This window comes from Parasteatoda tepidariorum, chromosome 1 (genome assembly GCF_043381705.1).
Source record: "Parasteatoda tepidariorum isolate YZ-2023 chromosome 1, CAS_Ptep_4.0, whole genome shotgun sequence".
In the NCBI taxonomy this organism is placed as follows: domain Eukaryota; kingdom Metazoa; phylum Arthropoda; class Arachnida; order Araneae; family Theridiidae; genus Parasteatoda; species Parasteatoda tepidariorum.
In genome coordinates this window covers 21,093,030-21,109,855 of record NC_092204.1, presented here as the reverse complement: position 1 = coordinate 21,109,855, position 16,826 = coordinate 21,093,030, and the positions used below count along the sequence as shown (strand labels likewise).

Below are 16,826 nucleotides of genomic sequence, written 5' to 3'. Positions count from 1 at the left end.
TCGGTAGGCTTCAAGCCGCTGCCAGGGATCAAACCCCAGTCCTTCACAATGACAGTTTAGTGTCTTAACCACTACGCCACAGCGGATCACTGTTACAGTATTTCTGCATTATAACGCGTGTTCAATTTTCCTTTGTGCAATAAATTTTAAATTTATTTTAGTTAACACTGCCAAATTTAAAATTTTTGTTATCTAATAAGATGTTACCCAAATTAGCATATTCTTTGTCGAAGTGAGATTGATCTCTGGAGTCTGGCCTATTCCGATTCATATGTCTTGATTCAAGAATCTAAAAAAAAAAAAAATCATCAACATTAATTTCATAAAATAACTTTATTAATTAATTCTTAAATGACAAATAAATATATCCACTAATACTGAGGTCAGTATTTGCTGAAATATGAAGTTACATTTACTTTAGGAGGAGGTGGCCTTGCTGGAGAATTAGTTGGAGGTTTAGTACACCTTAGTTGATGAGGTGGCGGTGGAGGTGGTGGTGGATGCATCACTTTATATTTCGGAGGAGGAGGAGGTTTTGGTGGTGGTGAACGATCAGTAGTTTCTGGTTGTGTTCGATTCGGCAAAGCGGAACAGGAAGGAGTCCTTACAAGAGTAGGCTGAAGGAAAAATTTGTATTTATATATATGTATAAAAATTAAAAAGTTTTCAAGGAAAAATTGTTAAGCCAGAGACAGTGAAGAAAAAACTAAAAAAGTAATATTAAATACGTAATTAATGATTTTTTGTTCTGCTTTAAGAAAGTAAATTGGTTGATTTAAAAACGAAATTTCATGGTGCACTTACTTTTTTCAAAAGAAAAGAAATCAAGGCCTTAATTAACAACGATATAAATTTCACACCCATGTAAACATAAAAAAAAGCTCTCGAAAAGATTGAAATGCCATTCTAGAATATGATTTCTAGAACTTGAGGATTTTTTTTTAAAAAAAATTGCAAATGAATTTTTTTTTGTAAAGCAGTTATAAACCATCTATTCGATTTTTTTATATGCCATCAAATAAAAATTTTCTCATTTGTGATTAAGTCTACTGCTGTATAAGTACTTCACAAAAAATTTACCTACTGCATTACCTAAAATACCCACTTTATCTACTACCTAATTTACCTACTTTTACCTTAATGTTCTTACTCTTTTTTATATTGTTTGTGTCTGGCAGTACATTATCGATTACAATTTAATGTTTACAAAGGAAAGAAATATGCTAAGAAACTCTAACGAATCATTGTGGGGAATGGCAGGTGTGCAAACATTAAATTCTGATAAGTTTTTCGAATACGCAGCGGTGGAAAGATTCCACATAATGGTTTTGATGTTTTTCATCTCACTAAACCTCACTACAAGGATATTTTTAATAGCTTTTTTTCTTTAAGCCTCCCAATATAAATTTGCAACGTCGTAAATGTCAACTTTTATTTTTTTTTTGAGGATGAATTTCTCTAGCGGTAGTGAAAAGATACTTAAAATAGTACTATTGTTAGTAAAAATAACTTTCATATTTGTTAGTGTTACAATGGACAATCATCTACTAGAACATATCTCAAATCTTCAAGAGGCATTAACTGATTCGTTGGATTTTTGAGACTTACAATGGGGGAAGGTGTGAAGTGGGAGTAGAACTGGGGAAAGAGGGGGCATCAAATAGTAGAGGGGGCACCAAGCACCAAATAGTAAAGTCATGGGTGGGAAAACAGTTAGGTTGAACACACGATGAAATCAATAGGAAATTAAACATAATTGAGATTAAATTCGATTAGAATAGAATAATATTAACTTTAAAACAGGTGTAATAAAACAGAAAATAATCGAGAAAATATATGCAACTATTTGCCAACTATTTGTCACAACTCTGTCAACGAGAAGGAAAATGTTAAGCGATAGAATATTCGGCAACTACCTTAACTGTGACTCAGTTACAATAATGACCCAGGAAGTCCTGGTAATACTACTTGTTTTAGGGTTGTTCATCACATTTAAATTTCAATTATGTGTATTTATATATGATTTATTTATTTACATACAGGGGTATTCAAAATAATTTTAAATTAACTTCATAAATTCAAAAATTTAAAAAAAAAATTTACTTTATTACTGATTTAATTATAAAAAGGAGACACTAAAAGCAATCAGTAGTAATTGGCAGCTATGCATAATACATTGTTTACTTCTTTTAACAGTAGGATTCAAACGACTCATAGGATGGGGGAAAATTAACACCCAAGTAAAAACTTAGGCTTGATATTCTCCTCAGGCAATACTGCACATTTTCCAAAATTTGTATTAATTTATTTTATTTTTTGAATTTTTCTCTTTTTTCATTCCTTATTAGTGTCATAATAAGGGATTCTAATGTTACGTGCAAATATTTTCTATATTTATGTAATACTTATATATCTTTTACGTCAAAGTTTTTTCTGAAATATCAATTTCTGCAGTTTTGACAGGGATTCTAGCCAAATTATTGACTCTTTAGCGTTTTGTTGAAATGGCTCTATATGGTAAATGGCACATTTAAATTCAATTTTAATAAAATTATTTTCCTTCTTTTGTTTATTTAACAAAATAATTAATTAAATTAAAAATTAATGATAAAACGGGGACAAAAATAACAGCTTTAATAAACGGTATCTAATATATTCATGATATGTGGGTATTGAATGCTATTAAATGCATTTAAATATTATTTTTGTTTCATTCATCAAAAATATTCTTTCTAATACAATCAAAAATAGTTCATTTATTCTACATTCATACATTTTGATTTTTCAAAATATCAAATCATTCTAAATTAAGTTAATAACAAACAAATGTTTTGCTATCATTTTCGAATATAATGATAACTTGGAAGAATATGCAGTTTTGATTAAATACTCTACTTAAAAGTAACTACTTCCCTGTGTTTCTATCCTCTTTTACGGTCAAATAATGCCATTAAAATCGTTGTTATATTCAAGTTTGAGAAACATAAATCATTTTCCTTCAACGAGAGAAAATTTAAATCTATTGTTCAATTTTTGAAAAGAAAAAATGCAGTTGAGAATTAGAGAACTGATATTTTTAAGGGAAAATACGTTATCACACGTATGCCAATTTTTTCTGTTAACACGGGAAATATTTTTTAATATTTAAATTGACAGTAAATTTTAAGATTTACAATTCCAATTCTTGTGGAAGATTTTACTTTAAATAAATAAAGTCTTCATTTACTTTAAATATAAAAATGAAATATTATCACTTACGAGAGATATGGTGAAATACGCAAAACAAAGGGGCCCAAACTTTGCAAATTGAACTATGCAAAAAGTAAAATTATCATAAAAGTGTCCAAGCTTTGGATTGCACTCCAGATCAAATTATGCGGACCATATTTCCTAGATTGCGGCTACTCCCAATATTTTGGGAGTCAGAAATCCGAATCCGTTGAAAAAAAGGTATGTTTATTCAGAGAAAGTGTCTTATATCGTAATTTAAATTATCATCTGCAATAATTAATTAGTATATTTGAGGTCATCCCCTCAAACCTAGAACGTGAAGATCCGATTACTAGATCAAAAGTTATTCAGCGTAATTCAATTTTTTTTCTTTTCATTTTTTTTTTTTTTTTNTTTTTTTTTTTCTTTTTTTTTTTTTTTTTTTTTTTTTTTTTTTTGTATCGCATTGTACATACATATTTAAGCTTGTAATAAAAGCATCCGGCAGAACCAAGCGGTACAACTGATATTTGAATTTAAGGGTAATTGCCTTACCACTTTTTGTTTTCATTAAGGCACCTTTCGCAACCTTGCTTACTTGGAAGTGTTCTTTCGAGAGCAGAATTTTATTGTAAATCTGATAGTAAGTACAAAATTTTGAAAGTTTTAGTTTTTACTTGTCTATCGCTCAACCAAATATTTTGCATGAAGCTTAGAGGTTGATAGTCCTAACCACATTATTTTATGACCGTCAGTTGTTAGTTATTACACAAAAATATTCTATTATATCTTTTAAAACATTCGTGCAATTGCTATACTATTGCACAATTGTCATACAATTAGAAGAATTTTTTAACAATTGTATTGTTAATTGTATAAAGTAATTTTTGTATGTTTTATTAAAAAGCATTGATATAACAATAAAATGTAGGAACGATGATTAATTCCTTTGGTTCAAAATAATCATCTGATTTTTATTTGATTCATGCATCTGTAATTATTTAATAAAAGTGCTTGGAGCATTTAAGGATTTAAGTGTTAATTTAGCGAGCATTTTTTTAAAAAAAAAGAAAGCTGGTAGTTTCTTTTTAAATTAATATTTGTTGTTTACGTAGGATATTGTGGTTAATACCGTTACTTTTTTTAACCCTTTCGAGCCGACTGCCACAAATACGTGCCAGCATAAAACCGTATCAATCTGGGTAAAAAGAAAAAACTGGTAATCAAAGTATTTATCTAGCAGTTTATTTGTGGGCGGAGTTATAATTGTTTGATTTATTTAATTCACCATTACTTTGTTCAAAATAAAACTATTTAGTAATACTTTGAATTAACATTGATTATTTACATGATTAAACTAACAATAATTAAAGTAAAAGCAAAGTAAGTCTGTCAAATTAGCAACGACTACATTTAAGTTACCATTTTTTATTTAATTACAACTTGATTCTGATTTTGTACGAATGCTTTTCTGAATCTCCCGTCCCCAAGGGGTTAATGTAAAATATTTTGATTGCTGTTAAAAATAGAACAAAATAAACTAAGATTGGTAAATTTTTAAAGAGGCAGAAATACGTCTTTTTAAAAGTATATTTAAAAAAAAGGAAAAATTGCACCGAAGTAACTTCATTACAAAAAAAAGTCATTGTTTATATTATTAAATAAAATTTTAATTTATTGCGTGAGGCAAAAATGAATTTAAAAAAGAATCTGTAATAGCGGCAGTAAAATAAAAAAGAATTCAGCTTTTGTATTTTAAATCGATTTATGTTTCCAATAAAAATAAAAATAAAACACAACTTTCTCTGTTTCATACGTACGATTTCCTGATCCATAAATTATTCTTAAACTCCATTCAAAATTAATTTATTCCACCAATATATAAATATTTTCGAGCAAGTTGAAATGGAAAATAATATGATATTTGCAGACATTGCGAACATGGCCGAGTTTCCGCTCGTGCGAATTCTGCGTGACATTCCTCTCGTATTAAAGACGACAGCTGCGGTGATTGTTTTAACATATGACACACTGACTGTGTCTGTCATATAGTTCGGCAATATGGAGTCGTGCATCCGGTGTAAATAGATTCATAAGTGTCTTTGCTTTTGTGAAGGACGTTGATGGAAAGTGATTGAAAATTAATGATCTAGATTAAGTTCTTTCACCAAGAAAATTAAACTTAATGTTTACATGGGATATAAGTTAGGCTATCAGCACAAACCCAACAGCTCAATTATAAATCTGACCGTGGTTATGGATTAGAGTTGAGCTCTAGTACAGTTTTAAAGGTTCGAGCCCTCAACCCCCCCCCCCCTTAAAACCATAAAAATATTTTTTTAGTCCATGCTAGCGATCAAATCAAAATTCGTGGAGATATAAGGTATATTATTTCAGAATACCGATTTTTATAGCATGACAATTTATGCAACAACGTTCCAACGAGTTTTATAAAAATTTAATACTGGTAGCAATATTCTTTTTTTATTTAAATGCTATTTTAACGTGTAGAGGTTTAGTAGATTACAGTTCTTGTAAAAAAATACTCAGGCTTGCGAGCTACCACGCTTTTTGCAAAATATTTTATAGATTGGTAAACATATCGAAACCAAAGTTTACAGAATTTTTGGTAATTTTGCTGATGTATTAAACGCCTCATTAGATCGGAGCTGACACAAAGTGTTGTTCTTTATGAACTTTTAAATTATTTATATATAGTGGTGAGGAAAATAAATATAAATGAATAAAAAATAATACATTAAAACATAAACTTAGCTACCACTAAAATAAATTTTCACAAAAAGCGTTGAAATTTGGCTGTCCTGTTAACTTTCTATACAAAATAGCACATAGTGGTGGTCAAAAAATGCATTACTTGATCCCAAGTTAGTCTCATTTTGTTACCACTAAAATTTTTTTAATTACCCGTGAGAACCTTGAACTATTAAATTTATTGAACCATATAATTTGTATTCAGGTAGGGCAACGTTATGCACAGTTTGGGAAAATTTATTCTAGTGGTAGCTAAGTTTACGTTTAAATATATTTATACTTTTTTACATTTCAAAATTAATTTAAAGTTACTTCTCACACCACTACATGCAAATAATTCAATAATTTATGTGAAATGCTACTTTGTTCCAGCTCTATCGTGGTGAAGCTTTTAAAATATGGAAAAAATTAGCAAAATTTCTAAAAGCTTTAGTTTTTAATTGTCTACCACTGTATAAAATATTTTTGCAAAAAGCATAGTGTGATTGTATATATGTGGTCTGAAAGTAGTAAGAAAGTATATAGAAACTTCAGCATGTACCCGATGTTGCCGGGATAGTCTGGTTGGTAGGGCTCTAGACTCACGTTCGAGAGAACCGGAGTTCGAATCCAGCCAGCCGATGACTCCCCGTATTGTAAATGGTGGCTGGTGCATGCGAAATCTGTCCGGTCACAAAGTCCTCCATGTTTCCGTAACAAATTAAACTTCTGGGGGTACTGAATAGGAGAGTGATCGTTCAAAATTACGAGCCGATGAATGAATGGATGTATGAATGGGTCCGCCCTATAATCGGGTGTGACATATGAGGGTGTTAGAAGTCGAATTTTTGGCCATTGAAGCCACTGGAAAACAAGAATAAGCGCACTCCCAGTGCCTTAATGGCCAACATCAGCAACAACATCATGTACCCGAATACTAAATCTCTTTTTAGGTAACGATCTCCTGTTTCGTTTAAGGGTTTCAATATCGGGCTGAACCCTCACTAGCATGGTCTATCATTTCGAGCATTCCCAATAACTTTCTCCCTAAGAGCCTGCGGTTCGATTCTCAACTTAAAAAGTAATAGCTAAATTAAGGAAATAAAAGGGTTTTATAAGTGCTAAATTTAATGAAATGCATTTTTTATTCGTAGTTTTTAATAATTCACCGTAATATTTAATCTTTCTAAATAAATAAATCAATTTACTAAATAGTTCAGTTCTAAATTTTAAATTTAAAGTAAAAGATAATATAAAGAAATTTGTAACTTTTTTATTATATGCTAGTCACTACTTTTATTATAGTAGTAGTCCTGCTTCCCGCAAAGCTTGCATCGTAATCACACGAAGGAGGCAGGAATCATAACGGCAGCATGAGGGGGATCTTGATAAACGTATTGGTTTATTGGAATTACAAATATATTTGCAGGCTTGTGTGCTCAATTTATGTTTAGAAAACGCTGTAAAATAGAAGGACAGATCGCACAACTAAGCGAAGGGCAGCCCGAAGATACATCCAGAGTAAAAGCGGGATACGAACCCGCTACCTCCAAGCTTTGCACAGCGTTTGGCGAGCATGTCGCTCTGCCAAAGTAGCCCTCACGTAATACAACCACACATGCATTTTATATGATACTTTGAATTTTCTATATGTGGTGGAAAAATTACTTAAAATGGAAAATATTGAACTAAAAATAGCATAAGTTTTGGATACCATTAGAAAATACTTTTTTTACAAAGTGGCGAAGCAAGTTTTCATCTCTGGAATATTCGCAAATGTACTTACTCGATTTTTCTTTCTTTCAGCTACTGTTCCAGCTTTTCTTGATGGTAGCGTTTCTACTTTTCGGCAGTCTATCAGAGAACAATTAGACCGTTCGTTCGATTCCAATGCAATTTGAGGCAAGGCAGAGAGGCTCCTTGCCCTGCTATATCCACTCTTGAACAGACCCTTACCGGGATGACTCGATATTGTATAATGGCTTTCTTCAGTCGGGGTGCTTTCTCCACTAGTAGCGAGATCACTAGTCATATCCATAGGGTGTACTATTTCAAGACTTAATCTGGATCTGTCAAACGACTGTTTCTTCCATGCTTTAGGGTTCGTTTCCTTGCTTGATGGGGTTATAGATAAAGAGCTGCTATCTTTGTTGCGTTTCAACAGCTTCTTCAAAGAGAATCGATTTTTCTTCGATTTCGTGGGGGTTTCCTGAAGAATATCGGGTAGTTGAGAAAGCTTTGAAACGGAAGATGGCGCGCTGTTTTGCCGAGACGCTGGAATGTGATCGGGTGGTTTAGTCATCTCAGATTCTGGTGTAATGCTGGTTCTCTGCATCAGAGGTGGTGCTGTTTGAGACGTAACTGGTATGTTAATGCTGTTGGGCCGAGCAGAATCTCTCCTGGCTAATTCCAACTCTAAGGCCAACGCTGCCAGCTTGGATTGTCTGTGAGCTATAGTATCTGGGGATGCTTCGCAATCACTACTGTCTATAAAATCTCTTTCATTTCTTTCGCTTGCTGATTTCTTTTGCTGTTCATCAGTTTCTTTAATCTTATTATCGATTTCTTGAGATTGATGTTTGTTTGTTTGATTGCTTGGAGGTGATCTGCGAGATTGCTTTCGTGCTACTTCAACATCGTCATTTGATTGTGGGGTTGTCGTCGGTGTTGTTTTATTCGGTAATTTTTTATTTTCGTTTGAGGTTGAGCGTTTTTTAGGTGTTACACATTCACCAGAACTGGTAGAATTGGTGTTGTCCATCAGTTTGCTGGAAGGAGCAGTCATATTATGTTTTTCTTTGTTAACAACCTTTTCAACAGAAGAGCTGCTCTTAGAGTCAACTTTTATGCTAACAACATCGTCTGACTTCCTTATTCCTTTGCTTTCTTTTCCAATAGGGCTTTCTTTTTTATCTTCAACTGAACGCTTAGGGGTTGTATTTTCTTTTAATGCATGTTTATTATTATCAGGGAAACCACACTTGATTTGATGGCATTCAAAATTTGTTTCCTTTGATCGCAGTTCAAAATTTTGATTGATTGCATGGGTTGGTAATATCTGCTCGCTTGATGAAATCATAACAATTTCTTTCGAGAGTTTTTTGTTTTCCACTTCTTGAGAATTTTTCACATTTCGCGATGTTTTTAATTTGTAGTTCGTTACTTCCGAACATTCGAGGGTGTCTGAATCGTCGGAAAGATTAGAAATGTCTCCAGACGTCGAAGAACCACCATCATATTTTTTCTCACATTCCAAGGCGCGAATAGCGGAGTGCGATAGTCCTTTAGGATAATTACCATGAAGGAATGATGGGCAGGGCTCAATTCTAGATTCGTCAGCATCTTGAAAAGATTCTGAGTCCGTAGAATCACCAGCTGTGAGTCTGCATGTGGAATAATCTGAATCTGAGCTGTGCTCTGATATCACATTATGCTTACTAAGCTCAGATACAAAAGAATATGTGCGAGTATTTAGAGGCGTGAAGTTTTCATTTAACAAGTTTTTGCAGTTTTCTTTCGTAATCTCTCCATTGCTGATATTTACTCTGTTAATATCTATCAGTTTTGATTGTTCTTTATTATTTTTCTGAGAAGTTGTATCTACACTATTTGAGGTTTTGTGCAAATAAGATTTTAGTTGATCTGTTGGTGACGGATAATAATATTGGCTCTGCTTCTTTTGGGCTTGAATTTCGTTGTAGGTAATATTTACATTCTTTTCAGTTGTCGCCGGTGCTTTCGTATTGTTGATGTTGCTATTAGTGTTTTTTCTTTTCTCTTCTTCCTTTCGGATAAGCGTCTCGGTGGCATCGGGCTTCAGGAGATTCTGATTGGAGGAATTGAATTCTGTGTTGTTCTTAGTGAGTTTCGTTATCTTCCTATCTTCATCGTTGTCATCGAGTTGATCAAAGTCTATGGAACCATCGTCTGATCCCATTTCCCAGGGTGACAAGTCGGAGTCATAGTCATTGCCTCCATACCCTATGACGAGTGCTTCTTCGGATGCGAAATCAACATTGGATCGACTGCAAAAGAAAAGCATGTCATTGTTTAACATTAAGAACAAAATAATAAAACTAGCCTATAGTAGTTGCCGGAGTTGCTGAGGATAAAGCGATTGCCTCCCCAAAGTCCCAATGTCTCCCAAAATCAGATGATTTAATTCAGGATTTTAATCAAGCTGCTTAAACCATGCCAACCCTGCTTGTGTTGCCCGAATTTTATTGAAGTATGAATTAATTTCAATAAGTAAGAATCTGGGATAACTCGGGAAAGCGAGTAGTAGATTTCCTTTTTTGATTAGCCTATTATATTAGAAAAAGGAAAATCAATAGTAATAATCGAATAATAATAGCTTGGCATTAATATGTATGGAAGTTGTGAGTAATATTAACCTACTAATATTGTGAGTAATATTTACCTTCCAATGTCCCGATGCCTCCCAAAATCATATGATTTAATTCAGGATTTAAATCAAGCGATTTAACCCATGCCAACAACCTGCTTGCGTTGCCCGAATTTTCATGAAGTTTGAATTAATTGCAATAAGTAAGAATCTGGGATAGCTCGGAATAATCGGGAAAACGAGTAGTAGATTTCCTTTTTCGATTAACCTATTATATTAGAAAAAGGATAATCAATAGTAATAATTTAATAATAATAGCTTGGCATTAATATGTATAGAAGTTGTGAGTTATATTAACCTAGTAATATTGTGAGTAATATTAACCCTTCCAATCTCCCAATGCCTCCCAAAATCAGATGGTTTAATTCAGGATCTAAATCAAGCAGTTTAAACCATGCCAACCCTGCTTGCGTTGCCCGAATTTTCATGAAGTATGAATTAATTGCAATAAGTAAGAATCTGGGATAGCTCGGAATAATCGGGAAAACGAGTAGTAGATTTCCTTTTTTGATTAGCCTATTATATTAGAAAAAGGATAATCAATAGTAATAGTTTAAAAATAATAGCTTGGCATTAAAATGTATAGAAGTTGTGAGTAATATTAACCTAGTAAGTGAGCAATTATTATCACGAACACTTGTATGCTCATTCAACAAATGAAATTAATATAAATTTAAATTAATTCATGTGAATTAAACATATCAATTAACAAGAGTCGTGGTGGCCCAGGGGATAGAGTGTTCGACTCCCGGTGAAGCGACCCGGTTTTGAATCCCAGGGATGGCTGGTCGATACGAAATCCACTCCCAGATAATCAACTAAATATCAGGGTACAATTATGATTCACATAAATGATTTAAGTTTGTTTTTTTAGCAAAAGCAAAAGACACTGTAAACCATTTGCAGTTGCGTGATTTTGTTAAATTGAGTCAAATTTCAAAACGGCCCTCTAATTCTAGTTTTGGTCGAAAAAGTTTGAAAAATTATATAAATTTTTTTTTCAGCAAGTTCTTTTTTTGCAAATTTTTTTTCTCCATAAGAATCTGCAATATGACTCGATTTCACTTCGAGTGAGTCAATTTATTTTATAAATGACATTTTTACTACTTTGTTTAATATTTAACGAATGAGTCCTCGCATGAAAGGTTTTTGTTGTACACCATGCTGGGCCCGCGCTAAGCATTTCAAATTATTTGCCTGTAAATTAGCCGAATATCAAAAGTATTGGCAAATTTTCGAAAGTCATTGCCAAATGCAAATCTTAACAATTTTTTATGATTAATTTTTTCCCATAGAAAACTATTTTACGGTAGTTTGTTTCAGGCTTATATTATTTGAACCCAATTCTAATTGGTTATGCGATGGTTCTACCAAAAATTAGTACTTAATCGAATAAAAAATACTGATTTGCTTAGAAAAATTTATTTTAACGTAATTTTGAAGATGGAGTTAAATATATATTTTTCTTTTCAGTGGAAAAAGTCATTCACCAATACTTTCACCAAAACGCAATTTCATTCGCCAAATTTACGATTTTATCGCGTTTGGCGAGGTGGCGAATGCTTTACGGGCCCTGACAATGATGTTTAAGAGGAATGTGCGAATCTTTTTTTGTTAATTTTTTTAAAAATGGCGTGTTCTTAAACTTATATACAATAGTTTTGACTGTATATAAATATTTTTTTATTTAATTGTATAGTGTCCCTACTGTTGGTACATTATGATAACATAAGAGAATTGAGATTTTGTTACTTTTTCTTGACTAAAAAATTATAACTGTAAAACAGGTTCTTAAGCTGAAAGTCGTTGTTGTGGAAATTGAGGCGCCCCGAATAAAAGCGGCACATAACAACTGACGTCGAATTTTTAAATAAAAGAATGATAGAAAATTAAAAAATAAGTTCGTTTCTCGTTGGATAAATTTTAAAGTCGGGATATGGGAGTTTTGGTCTTATTCCAATTCATTTGATACTTCAGCAAATGAAATGAAGATGGCAGGAGTGTATACTGTCGCACATTAACACAGCTGCCAACTTGTACGGCCGTTGAGAAAAATTTTTCTTTGTGGTAACATTATAGCTTTTTGACTTATAGATTTTTAATTTAAAGAAGAAAAAAATCACTTATCACAACAAATCAATAATTAAAAAATATGTAGATATGATCTATTAGTTAGCTTATTTTGCTCTTAAATGGCAAAGTAGTTTAATTCTAAGAAAATGCAGTTTCTGCCTTGATCTGTCTTTTTTATTCAGAGTGCTTCGATTGTAGTTCCAAGATTTTCTTACCTTCTAAGTTTTCGATCAGAGTCTTTGATAAGAATACCCTTTCCTTCCGATTTTTCGTTCTGTTTTTCTATCTGCTGAGTCTTGGGAGGTGTCTGCGATGCGAAGTCTCTTTTCGCCACTCTGTCATACAGTGGTTCATTCAGACGCCACTTCAAACTCGTTGAGATACCTCGACTCTGAAACGTTGGAGAGTATAAAATTTAGGTTTATCTATCAAAATTATTAAGTATTGTATTATCTATCAAAAGGTAGCCCAAGAATGAATTGAGTTAGCATGTCTTATATAATAGTAAAGTGATGTTTAATAATTGTGGTAGTTACGCCAATGCTGACGTCATTGGGGGGAATGAGCATTCGACAATGTTAACCATTATCATCTATCAAAAGATAGACCAAGATTGAATTGAGTTAGCATGTCTTAAATAATAATAAATTGATGTTTAATAATTGTGGTAGTTACGTCAATGCTGACGTCCTTGGGAGGGGGAATGAGCATTCGATAATGTTGACCTTTATCTATCAAAAGGCAGCCCAAGATTGAATCGAGTTAGCATGTCGTATATAACAGTGAAGTGATGTTTAATAATTGTGGTAGATACGCCACTGCTGACGTCATTAGGGGGAATGAGCATTCGACAATGTTAACCATTATCATCTATCAAAAGATAGACCAAGATTGATTTGAGTTAGCATGTCTTATATAATAGTTGACTGATGTTTAATAATTGTGATAGTTACGCCGCATCATATCAGCTTACCACTATATTCTTTAAAACTTATCCTTTTTCCCCCCGCCATTGAACATACATGTACCACTTTTTATCACTACATAAGTATCAATGATGCAAATGAGTACGGTAGTGTAAGACTACTGACCAAGAGTTCCTTCGCAGTTGAATGTTTTTTAAAGTGGTCGCAATACCGAGATGTATCTAGATGGTTTAAGGTATCAATAAAAATTCAATTTAAAAGAAATATATATGGGTACAAAAAATTATTCGGAAATAATTTCGTAATTCACAAATGAAAGATTATTAGAATAGGCATTTTTAGAGTAGGTTTGAAAAATCTTAGCTACCACTCATTTATTTTTTCCAGGTCGTGGGAACCCTATAAACTCTACAGTAATTTATCCTTAAAACGTTCAATTTATATATGCTTGAAGAAATTTTAAAAAAAATTCTTTTCACACATGTTAAAGAAGTATTTATGTTTAACATAAACTTTACTTTTGATATATTGATCCACAAGTTGTTACACCACTTGTTTTGTACATCTATTATATATTAATATTCTATAATTATTAATTATATATTCACTAAGATTTTTAATTTTTCAATTTTCAGTCTGAAGTACATAGACAATAATGTCTTCGGTGACAGTTAATAATTTGAAAATAAGCATTTTGAAATGAAGTCATATAGGTAGTAAAAGTAGAGTGTTAATTAAGAGAAGAAAATTCCAATTGTTTTAAACGTAAATTCACAGCCTTTTTCGATAGGATGTTTCGAAATTAACGTAAGAAGTAATTTTAAAAGAAAACACGTGTTTCAAATGAATGATTCTGAACTATTCACAGATTCATAAAGTATGCAATATAAGATTAAATATTGAGCAACATAACAGGCAACTGGTGGAGGAGGGGCATTGCCACACCACATATGCACTTTTATGTTGAAATTTCCATTAACCATTTTGCATAAATGTAGCTCAATTAAGTTGATGCCTCATTTATTCATTAGGGAAAAAAATCCCATGACGTTAAATAAAATGATCTGGAATTCTGATAACCAGAACGCGACGGCATTATAAGACAAGGAAGCAGCACAACAATGTTCAAAAACATATTCAACAATGTAAACGCGCAATTCTTTCGTGTTCATTTTTAATAACCCAGAACTATCAGCTGTTATTCTATCTACTTTTTGGCAATGTACCACAAATGGTGCAAAATTCAATTCTTGCGCAAATTTTATCATTTGGGTTTCATACGGATTATAAATTGGTCTGTAGAGCAGCATATTCAAGTTGTACTGATAGAGAATGCTTTATATTTCTTTTCTTAGGGGCTGAAAAGAAATGGTTTAACCACAATTAAATTGCATATCAATTAAATTAATCAGGATTGAATAATCAGTTAAAACGTTTCATCTACAAAACTCCTTATACAAGTTGAACAGATTCAAAATACTTTATATTTCTTTTCTTAGGAACTGAAAAGAAACAGTTGAACCGTAATTAAATTGCATATCAATTAATGTTATCAGGATTGAGTCATCAGGTTTCATCAACAAAACTCCTTATACAAGTTGTGCAGATTCAAAATGCTTTATATTTCTTTTCTTAGGAACTGAAAATAAATGGTTCAACAGTAATTAAATTGCAAATCAATTAATGTAATCAGGACTGAGTAATCAGACGAAATGTTTCATCTACAAAACGGCTGAAACAAGTTGCACTGATTCAGAATGCTTTGTATTTCTTTTCTTAGGAGCTGAAAAGAAGTGGTTCAACCGTAATTAAATTGCATATCAACAAATGTAATCAGGATTGAGTAACCAGATAAAAAACGTTTCATCTACAAAACAGCTTATACAAGTTGTACTGATTCAGAATGCTTTACATATTTCTTTTCTCAAGAATTAAAAAGAAAATGTTTAGTTGTAATTAAATTGCTTATCAATTAATGCAATCAGAATTAAGATAAAACGCTATGTCTATAAAGCGGGATATTTAAGTTGTACTGATTCGGAGTGCTTTAGATTTCTTTTCATAAGAATTGAAAAGAAACGGTTCAGCCGTAACTATATTACTTATCAATTAATGTAATAAGAATTTGTTTAAAAAAAATTAACACGATAAAAATGTTTTACCTGGTATAAAGAGGGAGCTTGAGGCACATATCTCTGAGTGGACATCTTATCACTTCTTATCCCCGTAGACTCCGAATGATCCTCTAAAGACTTAAAGCAATTGGAGCAGAGGTCACTACGCCAAGCATTCTGCACAAATGTCTGGCAGATGATCGACATAGCTGCCTCCTGAACATCCAATGATTACCTAGAAGCAAATAGTTACCATGATTATTAACAAAGTAAACAGATGTTAGCGATTCTATTCTTATAACAGCTTAATACTACGTGACAAGACATTTAATGAAGCGAATTAAAATTGTAGTTAAGAGCGATGATCAAAGTCGCGCAGATTATACGAGGAAAAGTAGAAGGTATATGAAGTAGAAGGTGAGAAATTTGCATGGATGAGTTAACTCTTTCATCACGGCAATGCAACGTCTAAGCCTCCACACAGTTTTATTATAGGTAGTCCGATCTGACCACTATGAATATATGCCAGTTTAAGGAAAGAGTCATTTAATAGAAAATCTAATAAAAATTAGAAAGAGGTAGCAAATATATGTCTAAACATTTGTTTAATTTATAAATATTATTGGTTTGTCTTATCTACTTGTCAACCACTACAGATTCAGTTTTCAAATATGCTTGATAAATTTCTCTCAGGTACTACTTTTAAAATGGGTTCATGCACACAACTGGTTCTCTATTTAAATACTCTGCGCAGACTACTAATAAATCCCGTGTGGAGGCTTCCTGATGTAGGAGGTGATAACGTGCCTTTGTCCCACCCTCTGTGCTTAGAGTTCCCCCACAGCACTAAAATTGAAACAAAAAGCAAAACTTGTTTATTTTATTTAAAAAAAATAATAATCAATTGCGATCCAAAAATTATATTCCCTAAAACAACAACAGAGCACAGCGAACATCACTAGAAGACGAAGCTTTTTTTTGTATATAAATATGGTGAGTTAGTAATAATTATTTGTATTTGTGACTGTTAGGGCTAGGTTTTGATCATTTCTAGTTTTACTAAATTGGGAGGAAATAGCGCAAGTTTCAAAACGCAAAAAAAAAAANAAAATAAAAAAAAAAAAATAAAAAAAAAAATAAAAAAAAATCCATTGTTATTTTTCCAAAATAAGAAGTGCTTGAGACCTTATTTTTCAAAATTCGAAAAGCTCCATGAAAAGCTTTTCAAAAAGTATTGGTGTTTCATTAAATTTATAAAAATAAGCAAAAATTGATAACAGGGTTCGCACGCACCCGAAAAATATATATAGTATATGCATTTTTCGGGTGCGGGTATATATATATATA

The 16,826-nt window shown here is 32.2% G+C and overlaps 1 protein-coding gene across 1 annotated transcript in view; it reads right to left on the bottom strand.

Moving 5' to 3' along the window:
* Window positions 1-16,826, bottom strand: part of LOC107445816 (dentin sialophosphoprotein) — a 108,285-nt gene that overhangs the window by 9,602 nt on the left and 81,857 nt on the right. Inside the window, exons 4-8 of the mRNA XM_043039242.2 lie at window positions 15,528-15,714; window positions 12,655-12,830; window positions 7,748-9,986; window positions 417-617; window positions 208-289 (exon numbers count right to left, since the gene is read on the bottom strand). Coding sequence (XP_042895176.1) covers window positions 208-289; window positions 417-617; window positions 7,748-9,986; window positions 12,655-12,830; window positions 15,528-15,686 — 2,857 coding nt within the window. The 5' untranslated portion in view covers window positions 15,687-15,714. The remainder of the gene's footprint in view (window positions 1-207; window positions 290-416; window positions 618-7,747; window positions 9,987-12,654; window positions 12,831-15,527; window positions 15,715-16,826) is intronic.